This window comes from Zosterops lateralis (genome assembly GCF_965231275.1).
Source record: "Zosterops lateralis genome assembly, chromosome: 29".
Classification (NCBI taxonomy): domain Eukaryota; kingdom Metazoa; phylum Chordata; class Aves; order Passeriformes; family Zosteropidae; genus Zosterops; species Zosterops lateralis.
The window spans coordinates 2,368,669-2,387,950 of NC_139789.1; the positions used below are offsets into that span (position 1 = coordinate 2,368,669).

Consider the following 19,282-nt stretch of genomic DNA (forward strand, 5'->3'; position numbering starts at 1 on the left):
AGGAGTGCAGCCCTTTCCTGGCAGGAGCCCCAGCTTGGCCATGCTCCCCCCAACCTCGCTGTGCTACTGCCCGACTGTACAAGAAAAACCTGGAGGCGCTCGGAGACAAGAATCCCTGCTGGAGACAGAGATCGCTGCTGCCACACGGCCCCGGGAGCGCTGCCCACCGGCATTGGGTTCCCCGGGCCGGCATGGCCTGTCCCCCGCACCGTGTGACGCGATTTCCCAGGAAGATGCAGCAGGACAAACACGGGGTGCGGGGCGCTCGCCTCCCCCTCGGGCCCGCGGAATAAACATCCCCTTGTGCAGCCGGGGCAGATGATCCCGGGCTGACCAGCAGCCCCCGGCCATCCCCGCTGCTCAGAATGGCACAGAATGGCTCCCTTGTGCCTGGCTGGGATCAGCCTGGTCACAGGGCTGCCACAGGGCCATCCTCACCTGGGGGGGTGTGCTGTGCTGCGTGTCCCCTTTGATGTCACCAAAAAAGCCCCAAGAGGCCGCACAGCACAGGCCCCTGCTGCTGCTGCCAGCGGCAGATCCAGACACGATCCCCCCAAACGGGGATTGTAAACAAATTCCCTGCGAGGCCGGTTAATCCTCCCCCGGGAAGAATTAATCAGAGCACCAGGGATGCCAAATAAAAACCAGATTTGAATAAAGGTTGCAGGAGCACCAGGTTCTCACAGGCAAACTCAGGGACAAGTTCTCTCCCCTGGCCCAGGGCAGGAGCACGTGCTCTGATGCAGCTGCAGGGCTGAGCAGCTCAGCAAACATAAAAAAATAAATAAAAGGAGGGGAGGGAGAAATCACATTCCAGTGGCAGTATTTTTAAGCAGCACAGTCCATGGAAAAGAAAACTAAAGCCCTGATTCAAACCCCTGCCTTGCATACACCAAGATTTGCCGTGCCCAGGGCAGATGTGGAACACAGAAATGCTGTGAAAAACCAAATTCCAGCCCAGGGAAGCAGGTGAAGGAGCCTCCCTACTCTTCTCACAGCAGCTCCCAGCTCGCCCAGCATGGGGCTGATCCCAACCCTCCTCAGGACTGGCTGAGCTAAGGGAGGAGTGTCCCAGCTCCCAGCTGGACCTGCTGGGTCCCTGCCAGGCTTCCAGGATGGAGGAGAATGTGTCTGTCCTCCAGGAGCCTGGACACAAACAGGAAGCAAGTGTGGAAAAATACACCAGGTTTGCTCACAGCCCTGCATCCCAGGTAAGGGAAAAAGTGCCAGAACTGCACAAATGTGGAGGAGCTGGAGGCTCAAGGGACCAATCCTCCTGGAGAGCAGTGCTGGCCAAGTGACACAGTTAATCCCAGTGCAGAACTGGGTGCAGGGTGGAGCTGGGTGCCTGCAGGGCAGTGGAGAGAGGGCAGGGAGCTCTCCCACAGCCCAGCAGCCACAGCATGGCTCCAGAAAACAGAAAGAGGAACAGAAAACTATCTAGCATCAGTTTGGTTTAAAGAATTTATTTCAGACAAAAAATTCTCCACCAAAAAAGTCGTACAAAAAGAGTAGAGACAAAGAGTGGTCATTACAAAAGTGTTCACAGATAGAAAAGACTCATCTGAGCAACCCCAGCACAGAGCCCAAGGCACGCTGGCTTTGGCTGTGCACAGCCAGGGATTGTCTCAGTGAGGGAATGCAAAGGTCCTCAGCCCCCAAACTCTGCTCAGGTCCCTCTGCAGTGAGTGGGGTCAGCCCCTGGCTCCACACCACAACATCCAGCTCACCCTTCCCACACTGCTCCCCACCCCAGTGAGCACAGGCTGCTGCTGTGACCTCACCCCACCAGGGCCCTGATCCCTCTGTGGGTGCAGCACCAAGGACTCCCAGCCCTGAAGGATTCATCCCAACTCCACGTCTCCTATCAGAGGCTGTGGCTGCCACCAGCCTTAGACTGGGCTTCCCTCTCTTCCTCGGCCACCAGCCACAGCTCCAACCCCCTGTGCTGGTGCCACAGTTTGGGGCTGGTTTCAGCCCCATCCTGGGGGAGGCAGCAGCACATTGAGCTGTTTGGTGCTGACACTCACAAAACAGCTTTCCCGTTCTCAATAAATAGCACCAAAAGACTGCCACAGATGATGAATTCATCTCCCAAGTCCTTGTATCAGCCCTTGGAGGCCCTTAGAGTTTTGGTTAAGTGGCTCAAACCATTCCCCCCGCAGGTACCCACAGGCTTGTGGCAAAGATTATCAGCAGGGGCTGAGCCCTCTGCTTCATCCAGCCAGAAAAGGACCTTTCATTGCCTTGGGGACCTGCAGTCCTGGTGAGCCACAGGTGAAGGGCTGCACCTACATCGCCCCGGGGCCCAACCCTGAGCACCATCCAAACATTCTCCAGTAATCCTGAGAAATGCCTTCAAGCTCCTGTTTTCCACAGCAGGAGCTGACCAGAATTGTTCAGAGCACGGCACTGCAGGCAAGCAGAGAGCAATCTCTGCTCATAATCCCTGTTCTAAGCCCAAAATCCCAGGGCAGTTCTGAACCCTGTGTGTCCTGCCCAGCCACACACGGAGCTGCTCTGCACCGCCAGCCCCTCGTGTCCTCCTGCCCTGCCCGGGGCCACGGCACCACTCTGTGCCCATGGGACAGTCACCACAGGAGTGGCTGAGAGCTGTGAGCGGGGTCGGGGTCTCATATCCCCATTTCCAGACCCGAGTGCTGCGAGGTGCACGCTGCCATCCCCAGGGATGCTCACGCTGTCGCACGCGGCCGATGCGCCGCTCTCAGCAGGTCATGCAGCGCGGGCGGATGTTGTCTGACGCGGGGTTGGGATCCACCTGCAGAGCAGAGCCAAGGCCAGAGTCAGAAACCTCAGCAGTGGCACTTCCCAGCCTCCAGCAGCCCCCCAGCCCAGAGGGATTCATCACCTCTGAATACAGTGGAGGCGGTCGGAAGCGGAATTCCTGGATGTAGGCGAAGAAAGGGCCCTCCAGGATGTCCCCGAGTTCACTTCGGCACGGGGGAGCCAGGCTCTGCTCGGCCTCCGGGCTGGACACGACTGCTGAGTACTCAGGGGGGGCTGAAGACAAAGGAGAACCATCAGGGAATAGCAAACACTCACCATAATGGGGGACACACAGGTAAAAGGGCTTCAAACCCACTAGTTCCCAAACCCTCCCAGTTCCCTGAGGAAGGAACCCAGGAGATTCAGCACCACAACCAAAAAATTAGGTCAAAAAAAAGCAAAACTGGCCCAGTGGAAAACTTGGAGTCTCACTGTGCTGAGCAGGGGGTTTATCCCAGGGAGAAGGAGATGCTCACCCTCCAGCTGCTCCGGGATGGTGCTGAGCCAGTCCAGGTTGACACTGTACTGGCTGCTGACACTGGAGGTGCGGCTCCCGAAGGGATGCAGTGGGATGGTCCCAATGACAAGAGGTAATTCAAGGAGCAGCTTGGACGTCCCAGGAATATCCACACAAACCTGCCGAGACAGAGAGCAGCTTAGCTGGTGGTGTTTTCCCAGTCTGGAGGGGCAGGTATCTCTGCTGAGTGGGGCAGGAGGGAATTCCTCACAGGAATTCCAGGAGGGAGCTGCCTCACCTTCAGGGAATATTCCACCTGGATGATGCGGCACTGGAGGATGGACGGCCCCACGGGCGGGATCTTCAGCGCCCGCCCGTGCCACACCTCCCTCTTCCCGGCTGGAATGGGGTCCCCAGTGATGCTGGTCACCACTGACTTCTTCTGCTTCTTGGTGCCCCGGGCGATGAAGGTCTGGGTCTGGATTATGGCTGCCTTGGGCACCACAGCACGGCTCGTGCAGTTGTCGATCTCAGCAAAGATGGGGATGACCTCACCTGCCAGAACAGACACACACACGTTGGAGGAGGGGAGGCAGAGCCCAGTCCTGCCTCAAGGAATTGCTGCACTGAGGGTCTGACAGGGCAGGCACATGGGGTCACCCAGGAGGAACGTCCCAAGGACACTGCCCATGTCAGGTGCACACCACACTGAAGTTCTCTGATTTCACAGTGACCCAAATCCCCTCCTCTGGGCTCCACCCCAGGGCCCACTGAGGTTCAAGGTCCCCAGCACCAGGTCTCACCTGGTGTGTAGCCTTTTCGGTCAATCTTGGCAGTCACAGATACTTGGCCACGGTTGCAGTACCAGGCACGAGCAAGTTTCTCCTTAGCACCTGCCTGGGGAGCCTGGAGAAGGGGAAATATTTAGGTTATTTAGTAACTAAGGATGAAACTCAAAGCAATCACCTCCCTGGCACCAAGAACCTGCCGGGGAGCATCAGCAACTTCTCAGGTATCTGATGCAAGAAGCTGTTGCAATGCATTAAAGTTTCCAAAAACAAAGAGGCAGAGCTGACCTCTGCCCAGCCCAGGTAATAATGGAGGGCACAAGTTACAGGGGGAAACATATTGCCTCTGGAAACCAGGAGTTTCACTGTAATGCTGAAGGGGGGACAGACACCCTCCCCACAGGCTTCCTGGGTAAGTTTTGGATGCCAGAGCCCTGGGGTGGAGCAGGGGGAGCTCACCAGCAGTGCAGGGGTGTTTATGTCGATGGGTTCAATCACTGTGAACTCCTTCTTTGCTTTCTTCACTGTTGACCAGGGTCTGTGCAGCTTGGCCTTCACCCAGTAGCGCACACTGCCGTGCTTCCCCTCAAAGGAGGTGGCCAGGGTCCTGGGCACGAGCAACAAACAATTTTACAAGGGTTTTGACCAAAAAAACCCTCATTTTCAAGATGTCCTCTCCCCGCAAAAATGCCAACTTACTCAGGGAGCTGGAAGGTGAAGGGGAACTCGTGCCTTCCTGCCTGCAGGACAGTGGCCTCACCATTGTCTGTGGGCAAAACAGATTGAGGAGGATTAACTCCTCCTGCAGAACTTCCTCCCCAGGCGGGTCCCAGAGATGTGCAGCACCCAGCAAGGGGCAGCACAAGGGCACAGCAGAGTTTCTGCCAGGGCTGAGCTGCAGCAGCTGTGACACAGGAGCTGGGCACTGTCTGCATTCCATGTGTCTGCAGACACACTCACTGCCCAGGGGCACCTCCTCGGAGAGCTGGGCAGCTTCCCCAGGAGGGCTCTGCTTCATCCTGCAGCCACCTTGCTCCACAGCCTTGGACTGAGAGCCCACAGTGCCCAGCTGGAGGGTGAATGTCCAGCCAAGCCCCCAAGCCCCTCAGGAGTTTGCACCCCAGGGCTGGAGGGGACCTCAGGGGATCATTTGGGCCAACCCCTGCTGCCCAAAACAAGCTCCTGAACCTCCACAGTCCTCCAACGCTGCTTCCCTGCCATGAACAGCTCAGGGAAGAGTCTTGTCCCTAACCGAGGTGTCCTGCTCAGCACAGTGCAGCTGTGCACCCCAAGATTTCAGGGTGCACCCAGAACATGAGGGGTCTGCAGGGACCTACACAGCTCATTCCCAGAGCGCTCACACCCTAAAGCACCCCATGCACCCAAATTTCAGCTCGTTGGTGTGTCACACACCCAGCAGCCAAGCTGTCCCCGGCACCCAGATTTCTGCACTTTTGGGGTGCCATACACCCACCAGCACCGGCGGCTGCCCCAGGCACCCAGATTTCTGCACTTTTGGGGTGCCATACACCCACCAGCACCGGCGGCTGTCCCCGGCACCCAGATTTCTGCACTTTTGGGGTGCCATACACCCACCAGCACCGGCGGCTGCCCCAGGCACCCAGATTTCGGCCGGTTGGGCTGCCTGGAGCCCCCAACAGCCGGGCTGTCCAGGCTGCCGCACCCCCGTTATTTCACCCCGGGGTGCTCGGTGCCCCCCACACCTGGCCCGGGGTGGGGGGGATGCCGTACCTGGGGGTGCCATCAGCGTGTCGCGGTGGTTCAGAAACTCCACCTGGTCGCTGTAGCTCTGCGTGTAGGCGGTGCTGGAGCCGGCGCTGCGGGACTCGGTCCAGTGCACCCGGGCAGCGCCCAGGGCCCGCAGGCGCAGCGCCCCGAGCCGAGCGGCCGCCGCCAGCTCCAGCACCACGCGGCCCGACACCGCCTGCCCGGGGCTGAAGGCGGCGGGGCCGTCCCGCTCGGCGCCCTCCAGCACGATGGAGAAGCGTTTGAGGCGGTCGAAGATCATGGCGCGGCTCGGCGCGGACCGGCGCGATGCGGTTCTGCCCGGCCCCGGCCGCTCGCAGCGCCTTTAAGGCCCGGGGCGGGCGGGGGCGGCCCCGGCGGGGCGGGACGGGCCGGCCCCGCTGAGCCCGGCAAAACAAGGCAGGGAGCATGTGCGGATCGGCCCCTGGGCCCGGCTCCCGGAGCTCCCCGGGGGGGTGGGAGCCTGGGGGGCCGTGCCCGGTCCCACCGGGGTTTGTCATTTCATCGCGGGGCCGCACCGAGACATCCCCGCCGAGACTGGGCACGGCCAGAGCTCGGGGTGAGCCCCTATTGCTGCCGGGTCCTTCAGTGCCCCCCCCGAGACTCCCTGCAGCTCCATCCTTGACCCTCAAGCCCTTCTCTGGCTTCTGCCCTTGCCGCACAAATTTCCCTTCTAGCTCCATCCTTGCCCCCCAAATTTCCTCTCCAGCTCAATCTTTGCCCCCCCAAAACTCCCTCCCAGCTCCTATTCTTGACCCTCAAAAATCCCCTTCCAGCTCCCATCCTTGCCTCTCAAACTCCTTTCCAGCTCCTAAACTTGCCCCCAAAATCCCCGTCTTTGGCCCCCAAAATCCCCGTCTTTGCCCCCCCAAATCCCCATCCTCGACCCCAAACCCTCCTCTAAGTTCCATCCTTGCCCCCCAAATTTCTCCTCCACCTCCATCCTTGTTCCCCAAAACTCCTTTCCAGCTCCCATCCTTGTCCTTCAAGCTCCCTCACCAGCTTCTATCCTTGCCCCCCAAAACTTCCCATCCTTGCCCCCCAAAATCCCCATCCTTGCCCCTCAAACTCCCCCTGCAGCTCCAATTCTGACATCCCACCCCATCACCATCCAGAATCCCCATTCCCACCTCCATGGGCTGTGCCCAGGGGGGATTCCTCACTTGAATCCTCTCTCCTTCAGCGCCCCCAGGCCAGGGCCGAGGGCAATGACGCACACTGACCCTCATCCTTCCTTTCCCAAGAGCCGTTCCCAGGGCTCAGAACAGGCCATAACTGGATCTGGGCTCCTGACACAGCCCGGCCAACTGGCGGTGATGTCTGGGACATCACTAAGTTCTAAGAAATCGAGAACTGGCTGGGATTCAGCTTGTGCAAACAACAGGGTGAGCAATCCTCTTCCCTGCACTTGTTAACCAGGCAAGCTCCAGTTTTCCACCGGCTCCTGCTGGGATTGGTGTCCAAAACCCAGAGATAAATTCCACCTGCATGGGCAGGAGCAGCACAGGAACTCGCTCCATCTGCAGAATCTGTGGTTGCTGGTGCTGAGCTGGGGTGAGTGTGGGAACTGGGGATTCCCAGGGTGGACATCACCATCAGCTGCACCCAGAGATGTTGTAAGAGCAAGGAGAAAGAAATCCCCCAAAAAGGGTTAAAGCAGCCTTAGAAACTTTGACTTTAGTGATGGTTGTCACGTTTTCGGAGCACCAGGGCCCTGCACCCTCAGCACGGGCTGGGGATAAGACAGAACAGGCATTAAAAACGTTACTCAGCATTTGGCCGCCTGAGTTTTGGGGATTTTTGGGTTGCTCCGGGCCGTGCCGGGCAGGACCTGCTGTGCTGAACTCGGCTGATCTCAGCCACTCATAAAACGAGCTGGGCCCAAGCCTGGCACTGCTCTGGCTGTTTCCAAGGCCGGACTGGAATTGTCTGTCTCCCTCCCCAGGGGAAGGGGGCTGTGGTTTGTTTTATATGCCCGACCATTTGCTGCCATAGGCAAACATGAATCATAGCAAAGGCTGCGGAGGGAGAGGGAAAGGAGGAAGGAAGGCACGTCACAGCACGAGTTAACTGGTGACACCGGCTCTGGGAAAGGCGCCCGCTGTCCCTGCAGTGACATTAGAGGTGGGGAGGCTCTTGAGAGGGGCTGGAGCCTTGGCTGGGCCCCTCTCTGTGCTTGGCATCCTCCTCCTCCCGCCTGCCGGCACACACCCCTGGGCCGTGACTCAGCCCTCGCCCACGGGATGCGGATCCCGCAAACCAAACCCTCCTCCCGTGGCAGCGCACGCGATGGCCCGGTGTCCCCTCCACGTGGGGAGGGAGGGCAGCGCCTCTGGGACCCCTCTGGAACCCTTCTGAGACCCCTGTGGGACCCCCGCACCCAGAGAGGGTCTCTCCCCTCTGCTGGGGTCTGCAGGGGCTCTGGGAGCACAGCCAAGGGTTCTCCTTTCAGGAACGGCGCTGTGCCCAAGGCAAGCCCGGCCAGGCCGGGCACAGCGCTCGGGGCAGGATCTCCAACTCTCCAGCCCCATCTAGAGTCCGGCCGGGCTGGAGCCGCTCCCAGCAGGAGCTGACAGACACCTGCCCGGCCCTTGGGGGGCTGCGCCTTCCCTGACCCGCTGCTGGACCCCTCCCCACCTGGAGCACAGAGAGGAGGGAATGCGGCAGGTAAAGAGGGGAGGCAGCAGCCCAGAGTGGGGTGAGATGGGACAAGGCAGAGCCTGGCACAAGCACGGGCTCCCAGGCCGAGGAAGCAGCTCCATCCCTGCCAGATTCGGGACTGCTGGGTATGGACAAGGATCAAGGCGCTGATTGAGGGTCACCCTGCAAAGGAAGGAGAGCCCTGATGCCATAACTCTCCTGGATGTCTCCATGAAAATAAAATGGCTTCTGGATGTTTGCCTCTCGCCAGGGCAGGAACTACACCTTTGGGAAGTGCTGCAGGATCCTCGGACAGAAAAGATCACTGCACAACAATTATTTATGTTCCCCAGGGCACTCTCCCATCACCTCACAGAGAAGAGTCCAGCACTCTGCCTGTGCTGCCTTTGCCCATGACTCCCCTGTCTCTTCCTCTCCTCCTGCTCCCTCTCTCAGATGATTACACAACACACGTTTAAAGGCCCTGCCTGAACATCCTTCTTGCACACTTTTTTCTTGTCTCTCAGCGCAGCACCCCGGTGCCAGCACTCACCACCCTGCCAGGAAACTGCAGATAAACTCAGCTGAGGGGAGAGCAGGAGGGAGGGCGCTTATCTGTGCCCGGCTTCCCTCCTCTGCACTGCCTTGTTACCATGACAAAACCTGCATTTTTTTAAACACCACGCAGACACAGCTGATCTCGTGGAGAAGCTACAAGAAAGGAGCAGTCACAGGGACTGACTGTCGGATGGTGGCACGTTTCTCACCAGCTGACATCAGGAAAGGCCCTCACGCTGCTGTTGGGGACAGAACAGGGGACAGCAGGATCCAAAGGAAGTTATTTTGGCTGCAGGGACGGCCCCTCTCTGCTGTTCACTCCCTTAGAGCGCCCTGGTGACCACACGTGTCCCTCTCACAAGGCAGAGAAGGAATCTGTGTACAGACAGAGACAATAAAATCCCAGCTCCCAAAGTCTGGTGAGGCTCTCTGCCCCCCAGGCCCAGCTCAGCACTCCCTGTGCAGTCAGGGAGGGCCAGGAGCCATCAGCTCTGAGGTACAGGTGTGCAGGGTGCCTGTGAGGCCAAGCAGATCCTGCAATTCCTGCAGCCCTTGGCCAAGTGCCCTTCCTCACATGGCTCCAGGGGCTCCTATCACACACAATCCCAGCAGCACAATCCAAACGTGCTGGCAGCAGCTTGTGGCTTCCCTACAGACATTCCCTGCAGGGATAATGGGGGATAAAACTCACCCTGTCACCTCAGAGCTAATGAGGACCAAGTGCTGCACGACCAAGTGCTCAGGACCTTCGCTGCTGGTCTCCAGGGCAAGGGCTTAATTGTAATTTGGACACTTTGTAGGGGTGCAGCTGCCAAGGAGACATCCTTAGGCACAGCATGGAAGAGCTGCTGCCAAAAGACAGGAACTCCAGAGCAGTGCAGGTGTTTGGAGCAGATGGCAGGGCACAGTCATCCAGAAATAGAGAAAATTACCTTCCCAGTGCAGTCCAGAGACAGGAACACCTCCAAGAAGCCAGCTCAGATCCTCTTTCCATCCCTCCAGTTTATTCTTGCAATGTCTACATTTGCCAGATTGGGCTGGCACCACTCTCTGGGTTGCATTTGGCCACTGACACAATTAAATACCCTCAGTCTAAATCCTACAGCCATCTCCAGGGCTGGGCAAGCAGGCCACAGGTAGTAACAAGGCCATGAGAAACTGGGAAAGGGAGAGGAAAAGCAACAGAGGAATGGCTGTGACACTGTTATTGGAGGGGAGGATAACATGCATGTTCCTAAGAAAAGCCAGAGTTAATGAGTCGATGGACAGTTGAGACATCCCATATCCCTCGTTCTGGATCATTTCATCCCAAGCACACAAAGAATAGCTTGTGGCATGCAAGTGGCTCATCCTCTCACAGTAGATCCAAGCAACGTGCCAGCTGGGCACATGGCCCCAGCATCAGGGACCCAAAAACAAACACTGGCTGAAGCACTAAGTGCTCTTTCCACACTTGTGAACAGACACTCGTGTTTGCTCTTCCCTGTGCAAACACAACAAAAGCCACAAATCTCTGGTGCTCCCCAGCCCTGGCTTTGCCAGCAGCCTCCTGGAAACCAGCAGCAGAGAGAGAAACCCTCAGCCGAGGTGAGAAGAGGGGCAAACAGCCCTGGGTGGGTCAGCAACACCCACAAGGACAGAGGTTCCTCTGGGGGGACACCTGCAGCCTGAGGGGGTCCCAGCCCCACTCCCTGGCACAGAGACTCACCCAAGGGGGTCCCAACCCTACACCCTGGCACAGAGACTCATTCAAGGGTGTTCAGTCCCACGCCCCAGCACAGAAACCCACCCAAGAGGGTCCAAAACCACACAGCCTGGCAGAGACCCACCCAAGAGGGTCCCAAGCTCCTGGCACACAGGCTCACTCCAAGGGGGTCTCAAACCCACAGCCTGGCACAGACACCAACCCAAGGGTGTTCCAACCCCACACCTTAGCACAGAGACCAACCCAAGGGGATCTAAAACCACATGGCCTGGCACAGAACTACCCAAGGGGGTCCCAGCCCCCTGGCACACAGACCCACCAAAGGGAGTCCCAAACCCACGCCTTGGCACATAGACCCACCCAAGGGGGTTTAAAACCATATGGCCTGGCAGAGAACCACCCAAAGGGGTTCCAACACCCTGGCACACAGACCCACTCCAAGGGGGTCCCAGCCCCCCGCCCTGGCACACAGACCTACCAAAGGGTGTTCAAACTCCACGCCTTGGCACAGAGACCGACCCAAGGGGTTCTAATACCATATGGCCTGGCAGAGAACCACCCAAGGAGGTCCCAGCCCCCCACCCTAGCGCAGACACCCTCCCTGGTCTTACCGGGGATGAGCTGGCGGCGGCGGTACAGGAAAGTCTGGTAGGCCGTGTAGTCCCTGTAGACCACGTTGAGGCCGATGCTGCTGCTCTCCAGCCAGTGCACGGCGGCCATGCCCCGGGCACACACCTCCAGCGCCCGCACCCGCAGCGCCCCGCGCAGCTCCAGCTGCACCCAGCCGTGCAGCAGCTCCCCGCAGCCATGTGCCAGCCCGTGCTCCAGCCTCACCGCCAGCCTCCGCACCAGCCCTGGCGGCTGCATGGCTGCACGAGGCCTCTGCCTGCCTGCAGCTTTCCGGGGAAAGGAGGAAAAGAAAAAGCGACACCAAAAATCCCCGAATTTATCCTGGTTCCTAGCTGGCCCCACCCTGCAGGCCTTGCTGGGGGTTGGGCTGAGCCCCTGTTTTTCAGTGATGCTTTAGTGTTGACCTCGTGTGCGTGAGGCTGACGATGTGCCCGGGACGGTGACGAGGGGACGTGTTTTTAAACCGACCGAGAGAAAAAAACGTGATTTCATCTTATCTCGGAGTCACAGACACTGGCGACGTGATGCCGGGACGTGCTGGTGGCAGTGCAGGCAGGGAGGGATGGCACGCACACCACTGGCACATTTCACATTCCCGTGTCTGAAGTTGCACTAAAATCCACATGAAAAAGAAAATTAATAATCACTGAGACCCCCGGCAACAGCTCTCCCAACCAGGTGGTGCCTCCAAGGATGATTCCAGCACTTATTCCCATGGCTGTTCCTGCAGCAGCACAAGTGGCAATGCCACCTCAGGGTCACATCGAAGTAATGGGGCAAATGTAAGTCGCTGTTACTCCACCAAATGATGCAACTGAGGTGCTGGAGGCATTTAACCACATGCTGGCATGAGGGACTGATGTGAGTGCATTTGGAAGATGTGAGTGCATGGCTTCTTTGAGGCACATGTGGAGCAGAGACTGCCCCATTCCTGAAAAATAAAGAGTCAAATCGATAAAGGAAAGTACAAGGCTCGTGGGCCCAGGCACTGCTCACACACAGACTGAAGCAGTTGTGAAACTTCACTGTCTCTGTGCTCAAAGGGTCCCAAGGAGTCAAACCTGTGTGCATGAAAAGGCTGAGAGGAGCTTGTGAAGTGGCAGCTGTGCCCCCCTGCTCGCTCAACCCCAAGGGAAGGGGCTGACCAGCCCCCACTGACCCTCTGGAACACACCTAGATCCCAAACAGAGTTAGTGCAAGCTCAGCAGTCAGGAAGCCCATGTGAGTGACCAACTCAACAAAAACACAGGGCTCACCTCTGGGAAAACAGCCCACTCATCACAAGCTGGGCAGAGCTGCCTCGCTGTCCTACTGTTCACTGACCTTTGGTTGCAGGCCTTGACACCAAAATCCAAACAGATAATAAGGAAATATTCCATCCCCCACACAGCCCTGATGGTGCCTCTCAGCTCTGTTTGATCTCCTGCTTCTCCTCTGTTCTTCCCCCTTCCCTTCCTGCTTGTTCCACCCCGGGGCCTGCCCAGAGGCACTCCGTGGGTCCTGCAATCCTGAGGGATGTGTCACCCACGCCTTTGGGCTAATCTCCTAGTGTTTATTCTTGCTGTCACAACACCTCCTTGTGTCCTCATTCAATCTGAGAAATAGATGTTCCCTGTGACAACAGGCAGACGGGCCAAGAGCAGAGCACAAGGACGGCTCTGAGATCCCACGCCGTGTAGGCAGCTCAGAGTGCGTCAGCAGGGACTGGAGAAGGGAGGACATCACCTTCCCCTGGGGACAGGGCCCTGCCAGGGTCCCCCTGGGGACACAGCTCTCTTGGGAGTTTGCCTTTTGGATTTCAGTGGGCTTCAGGGCTTGGGTGTGAACTGGCCTCTCTGCTCAGCCCTGCAGAGGTTCTGTGCCCTCCTGGGCAGCCCCCGGGAGGAGCATTTCATCTGAGGAGACCAGACAGCTTTCAGCTCACTGGGATGGGGCTGAGAGAGGGGCAGGTGGCACCACTGAAGCTGGCAGGCCTGAGATCTGAGCACTGTATTGTCACCTAAAGGGTCACCCCAGCCAGGCAGGGGCAGCACCCTCTGTCTCTGGTACCTGGCAGATGCTCAGCTGGCTCTGCTGGTGGTGCAGAGATGTTTACCCTGGCTGGACAGCTCTAGCTGTGACAATTTTCCTCCTCTATCCCTCTGTGGGGGACTTCAGTCACCTTCTGCCTCCCTCCAACGTTTCCTGGCTTAGGGATTTGGTTGCCTGTCCTTCCTCTCCCTTCAAAATATTTCTCATCTATGACTCTGCTCCCACCTGAGGCTGGAGCAGACTGGGTTTGGTGCTCACTGGTCCATCTCAAGGAGCTCAGGAGCACCGTCCAAGGTGAGTTAAGAGGAGGCTGGAGCTTTGCTGGGTATAAACCCACTTCTCCTGTGGTTAATCCAAGCCTATTCAGGTGAGACCTGCTGTAGCACATCTTTGGGGAGTCCCTCTGCTGCCTGTGTGGCACCAGCATGGCTGGCATGGTTCTGACAGAACTTTCATCTGCTGACAGATGGAATCAAAATAAAAATTAAATTCGAGGCAGTAAATTAGGAGGCGGCAGCAGGAAAGCTCTGCAGTCACAGATACCTGTGTGCATTTTCCCTGAAGACAGGAAAAGGCCGACTCTGCCGTCAGCACGTTGCTCAAAACCTTCGCCCAAACAGAAAACAACTCTCAGGCTGAGGAGGCAAATGAAGAAATTCACATGGTAGTTATGGGAATATCACTCCATATGGTAGTTATGGAGCTGCTCCAGAAGTTGAGGGCCAAGGAAAAGACCAATTCAGCTGTGATCTGTTCCACATTTAGTAAATCAAATGGCTTAATCACAGATCCGGGGCGTGAAGGGACTTCTCTCTTAACTGCTGGAGAAATAGGAGGCAACGTCAGAGAAGGAATTTCTGAATACCTTCCATGACTAGCTCTAACCACATCCCTTCCTGAGGTTGCATAAGCACAGCTTTTGATCAAAATCCCTTTCTGCCTCCCAAAAATAAATGTAAAACAACTTTTAAAAACAAAACTAGCAATGGAGAAAGATCAAGACATTGGTTCATGTCCCAGAAATAATTTATTTTATTCATTTTACGTCATGAAGTGGCAAAGGGATTGACACCAGATTGCAGTGAGGTGAGTCACGAAGCTGTGGAACAAGGATGTGGGGCATCAGGTGGGATAACTGCAGCATCTGGGGGTACAGCAAGTCTAGAACAATCACTGAACATCCCAAGTGGGACGAGACCCACAAGGATCTCAAGCCCAGCTCCCAGACTGGAGAAGCTGCGCAGCAAAAGCTTGGCTGGCAGTGGTTCTGCTTAGTGCTATGAACCTGTGCCATGAAATCAGATTGATTTACTCAAAGGATGATTTACTCAAAGGATGATTTACTCAAAAGGTTCTTCCCCCCGAGGCTGCTGGGGCACTGCCCAGGCTCCCCAGGGAATGGTCCCAGCCCCAAGGCTGCCAGAGCTGCAGGAGCGTTTGGACAACGCTCTCAGGGATGCTCAGGGTGGGATTGTTGGGGTGTCTGTGCAGGGACAGGGGCTGCACTGATGATCCATGTGGGTCTCTTCCCACTCAGGATATTCTGGGATTCAGCTATAAAAATAGAAAGCAAAATACCCAAGTAGCTCTTACAGCTTTAATTAACAGCAGTGTGAGTGGGACTCTGCCCAGCCCCTGGACCCACCGGAGCCGGGGGAGGCGGTGGGATCCACGTGCTGAGTGTGGAGGGTGTGGGAGGATGGAGAGAGCCCATTTCTGTCTCCACACAGAATGTTCCCCTCCCATCACTCAGCCGGGGGCTGGGGGGCCTCTAAAGGTGGGACGGGGGAAGATCTCCCTGTGTCCCAGGTGATGGGGATGTGGAGATCTGTGTGCGTGTGAACGCAGCACTGTCGGGGCACAGCGGGGACCGAAAGGGCCTCTTAAATCTGGGTTTCCCTGATTTCTTTGACTCCCCCCCGGCCCGGCCCAGCACCACTGCAGCGGCGGGGCCGGCCTAGAGCCCCCAGAACGGGGAAACCGGGGAGAGAAAAGGGCTGGCGGAGGATTCGCTGGAGGGGAGCGGAGGCCGTGAGGGGCACGGCCAGCGGGACCCATCTCGAGCAGGCACCATCCCCGGCCCAGCACCATCTGCACCATCCCCGTCCGGCACCATCCCCGTCCGGCACCATCCCCGGGCAGGGCCCGGCTGGCCCGGGGTCAGCCAGGCCGCCATGGTTGCCATGGTGACGGCTCCGCCTCATTCCCGGCGTGCCCCTCGCCCGTCCGTGACGTCACACCCGGAAGTGTTGCCATGGCGGCGGGCGCGCTCTGGGGGCTCGTGGCTGCGCTGGAGACGCACCGGGGCCGCGACCGGGCGGTGAGTGAGGGGTGTGAGCCCTCCGGTACCGGGAAGGGAGTGACAGGAGGGGATCTGAGCCCTCCGGTACCGGCCGGTGAACGACGGGACCCAGCTCTGCTGTAGCGACCCATTCTTAAGGGGACGGAGGCACCTGAGAGATTCGTAAGTGCAGTTTGGTGGAGGGAGCGACAACAGGCAGAGGGTCCACAAACAGTCCAAGTTTTGCCGGTAAATGACGCGCCCGGGATGGAAATGGGTGTGGGAGTCCCGGAGCACAGGGCAGTGGGGCTCGGGTAAAGGGAAGAGAAGTTGAATGGGGAGAGGTGAATTAAAGAAAGGAGAAGAGAAAGAAAGAGGAAAGGAGGGGGGAAATGAGAAGATTAAAGAGAGGAGAAAGCAAGGAAAAGAGACCAGCAGCCCTGGCTGCAGCATCCCTGCCCTGGGCCGTGCCCCGCGGCCCCGGGCGCTGACGGGCCGTGCCCCGCAGGTGCGGGCGCTGTCCTACGGCTGCCAGCTGGCGGGGGCAGCGCTGCCCGGGCCCGGGGCGCTGCCCGGGGGGCTCTTGGCCGCCTCCGCCCAGCTCAGCTCCTGCCGCACCGTCCTGCGCCTCTTCGACGACCTGGCCATGCTCCGGCACAGCTGCGGCTACGGGCTGGGCCCCGAGGTGAGCGCGGCCCCGGGGGCTCCCCGCGGCTCCCCCGGCCCCGCCGCGGCCGCGCCCCATGTGCCGCTCCCCGCAGGGCGAGGACGCGCTGGTGCGGGGCCTCTCGGTGCTCTGCAACGTGGCCAACCAGCTCTACTACCCCTGCGAGCACCTGGCGTGGGCGGCGGATGTCGGCATCGTCCGCGCCGGCTCCCGGCGGTGGTGGGCGCGGAGCACGGCGCTGTGGGGCTGTGCCCTGCTCCTCGGCATCCTGCGGTACGGCGGGGATGGGGATCATCCCGGGGGTGATTAGTGAAGAGACGCTCTTCCTCACTGAAGCAGTTAGTGGAAGAGGAAGAATCCCCCTCCTGTTTGGTGCTGTAGGAGGAATAACTCTGTGCTTTTCAGATCGCTGAGAATCTTGTTCCAGTTAAGAAGAAAACTGAGCCAGCACAAGTGGTATGGTTTGCCCGTGTGGTTGTAGAGCTGATCATGTAATCCCAGAATGGTTTGGGTTGGGAGGACCTTAAAGCCCATCCAGCCCCACCCCTTGCCATGGCAGGGACACCCCCCCACTGTCCCAGGCTGCTCCAAGCCCTGTCCAGCCTGGCCTTGGACACTGCCAGGGATCCAGGGGCAGCCCCAGCTGCTCTGGGCACCCTGTGCCAGGGCCTTCCCACCCTCACAGCCAACAATTCCTTCCCAATATTCCATCTAAATTTCACATTTTCAGTGGGAAGCCATTCCCTGTGTCCTGTCCCTGCATGCCCTTTTCCAAAGTCTCTCTCCATCCTTCCTGTAACTCACCCACATCTGTCAGTTCTCATGTGTAGCCATCACAGTTATCAGGACATTCTGGGCTGTCACTAATATCACCTTTTCTTCCAGCAGCACTTCACCTCAGAGCCAGCAGAAGCTGAGAGCTCAGATGAAAGCTGAAGTTCTGAGCATCCTCATGGACACAGCAGATCTCTCCAATGCAATCCACTGGCTGCCTCCAGGATTCCTCTGGGCAGGAAAGTTCCCTCCATGGTTAGTAGGACTCCTGGGGACCATCTCCTCCCTGATTGGAATCTACCAGGCATCAAGAGGAGCAAGTTCTGAAGCTGAAGCTGCTTAAGCCATAACTGAGCTTCACAAGCCCAGTTTTCACATGGTAAAAGTGCCTTTAGTGAGGCAGGGTGTATTTTAACTTTCCTGGGTCGATGATTGTCATTCCAGACATCCCATAATTGGGATTGGAATCCAGATGCCTGTTGCAGAGGGGATTGTTTGCAGCTGACGATTTTTATCACTCTTCATCAGAGAAATAATTCAGAAATAATGAATCCTCTGAAAATCAAGAATCTTCTACAATGGGTAAAACTGAGGGGGAAAGAGTTGCTTCCATCTGTCCCAAAAGATAAATGCAACCTCCCAGTGTTTTCTGCCACTTAAAAGAGCAGAATGGCCACGGTTCTGTCCCAGAGCATGGTAAGGGATGAGTCCTGTGAGCTCTGGGCTTGGTGCTGCATCTGAGCCAGGGGTGGGACCCCTGTCCTGGGAGCTCCCCAGGTATTTTGGGGTTTGGACTCAGAGCTGATGCCCAGAGCTCAGACAGGAGCGAGCAGGGCTCTTGTTTGGGACAGTTGTGTTTCCTCAGAGGCAGGAGGGGCAGGAAATTGCCACTGGGAGCACCGTGAACCTTCCCGGTCTGCCTTGCCCGTTTGAGGAGGAATGCTGGAACTTCCCAGAGAGCTGAGGCTCCAGCTGTGCCTTTGTGGAATGCCACCGGGTGGAGCTCTTCCACCAGGCTCCGGCAGCTGCCAACGACCTTTTTAAAAAAAAAAAAAAATTAAAAAAGAAATTTATTAATCACCTTTCAAAGGTGCAATCAAACCAATACCGGGATGGGGTTTGCAATTACAGTTCTGGGCGTTGCCAATAATAAAGGACACAAATGCTTCAGAGGTGGCCTTGAGTGATCATTCCTCCTGATAACAGGGAGAAGTTCTTTATCCTTGGTTCTGGAGAGCTCCAAAGCATTAGTGCTGTGCGAGCTGCAGCTCCACGTGTGTCACCAGCCTTCCTCCCGCTGAAATAATTCCCAGCCCCTGCCTGACTGCCATGGAAATGCATCCTTTGAAAACAGTTCTGCTTAGTCTGTGTGTCCCTGCCCCCAGCACGGCACATGCTGCATTTCCAGGAGGTTTGACCTTGGCTTGTGCTGTTGTTTTCAGCCTGGACACGGGGAACTGTGTCCTGCCTGTGTTCAAAGAGCAGAGCGAGGCCTGGATACTCTTTATCCTTTGCCCTGTCCTTGGTGTTTATCTGGACCTTCAGCCTGCAGAGCAGCCCTGAGGATGCCTCGCTGCCTGTGCTGGGGATTTGCTGCCGGACTGAGGTTTTGGTGCAATTCAGGGCTTACCTGGAGGAGACTTGTTTTTTCTCTCCTTTTCTCAGTCCTGTGCCTGAACAGGGGAAGCACCCAAGTCCTGCTGCTTAGGGACAGCTCTGGCTGTTGCCTGGACCTGTCACCCACTGTGGTGGCTCCTGCTGCACTTAAGTGTTTTTAATAATAAATCAGATTTATTTTGTGTTCTTAACCCCATTGAATCATTCCTCCAGGACTCACTGCACTGCTCAGCACAGGACAAGGTGTAGATATGCCAATTTAAAGAAAAACAAAACAAGAAACCCCACACAACCTCTGATGCCAAATAAATAAACCTCTTAACTAGGCATTAATTTTAACGTAGAGAAAGGACACTGAAAACTGCTCTAAGTGCATTTGCTTCATCAATTCCTCAACAAGTGACCTTAATTTGCAGCTGGTAAAGCTGGAACGTGCAGAGATAAATAAAAATTGGGTAATTCAGAGTTTCTAGAAATTCTATGTTTTTCTTGAGGAGGTTTTGATCCCTGCTGACACACAGTGTTAGAACACCTGTGCTGGCTGCTGCTGCCTCTCCAGGGCAGCACTCACTCATTTTTA

General features: G+C 57.2%; 2 protein-coding genes and 1 long non-coding RNA gene across 9 annotated transcripts; 2 read left to right on the forward strand and 1 right to left on the reverse strand.

The window, feature by feature from the left end:
• Positions 1–1,448: 1,448 nt before the first annotated feature.
• On the reverse strand, positions 1,449–11,775 carry ARRDC2 (arrestin domain containing 2). Of its 2 annotated transcripts, none has more exons than XM_083880157.1 (8): positions 11,314–11,775; positions 4,732–4,798; positions 4,492–4,639; positions 4,048–4,150; positions 3,543–3,799; positions 3,264–3,423; positions 2,870–3,021; positions 1,449–2,779 (listed from the first exon to the last, which is right to left on the reverse strand). In XM_083880157.1, exons 1-8 carry the CDS (start codon positions 11,567–11,569, stop codon positions 2,726–2,728), a joined length of 1,197 nt encoding a protein of 398 aa, XP_083736283.1. In that variant the 5' UTR covers positions 11,570–11,775; the 3' UTR covers positions 1,449–2,725. The 2 variants fall into 2 exon arrangements, with proteins under 2 accessions (XP_083736283.1, XP_083736282.1); XM_083880156.1 differs by lacking the exon at positions 11,314–11,775 and adding an exon at positions 5,785–6,090.
• Positions 6,212–9,282, forward strand: LOC310920286. 5 transcript variants are annotated; one of them, XR_014591961.1, is made up of 4 exons: positions 6,212–6,358; positions 7,219–7,353; positions 8,252–8,466; positions 8,967–8,981. It is a non-coding gene; the product is annotated as an uncharacterized lncRNA (long non-coding RNA). The 5 variants fall into 5 exon arrangements; XR_014591962.1 differs by lacking the exon at positions 8,967–8,981 and adding an exon at positions 9,128–9,282 and having other exon boundaries at positions 6,213–6,358; XR_014591963.1 differs by lacking the exon at positions 8,967–8,981 and adding an exon at positions 8,711–8,933 and having other exon boundaries at positions 6,213–6,358.
• Positions 11,776–15,617: 3,842 nt separating the features above from the next.
• On the forward strand, positions 15,618–18,255 carry PEX11G (peroxisomal biogenesis factor 11 gamma; the record flags this gene model as incomplete). 2 transcript variants are annotated; one of them, XM_083880159.1, is made up of 5 exons in its annotated part: positions 15,618–15,683; positions 16,153–16,329; positions 16,406–16,584; positions 16,717–16,767; positions 17,197–18,255. In XM_083880159.1, the coding sequence occupies 5 exons, from the start codon at positions 15,618–15,620 to the stop codon at positions 17,426–17,428; spliced, it is 705 nt and encodes a 234-aa protein (XP_083736285.1). In that variant the 3' UTR covers positions 17,429–18,255. The 2 variants fall into 2 exon arrangements, with proteins under 2 accessions (XP_083736285.1, XP_083736284.1); XM_083880158.1 differs by lacking the exon at positions 15,618–15,683 and adding an exon at positions 15,714–15,827.
• Between the last annotated feature and the right edge of the window lie 1,027 nt (positions 18,256–19,282).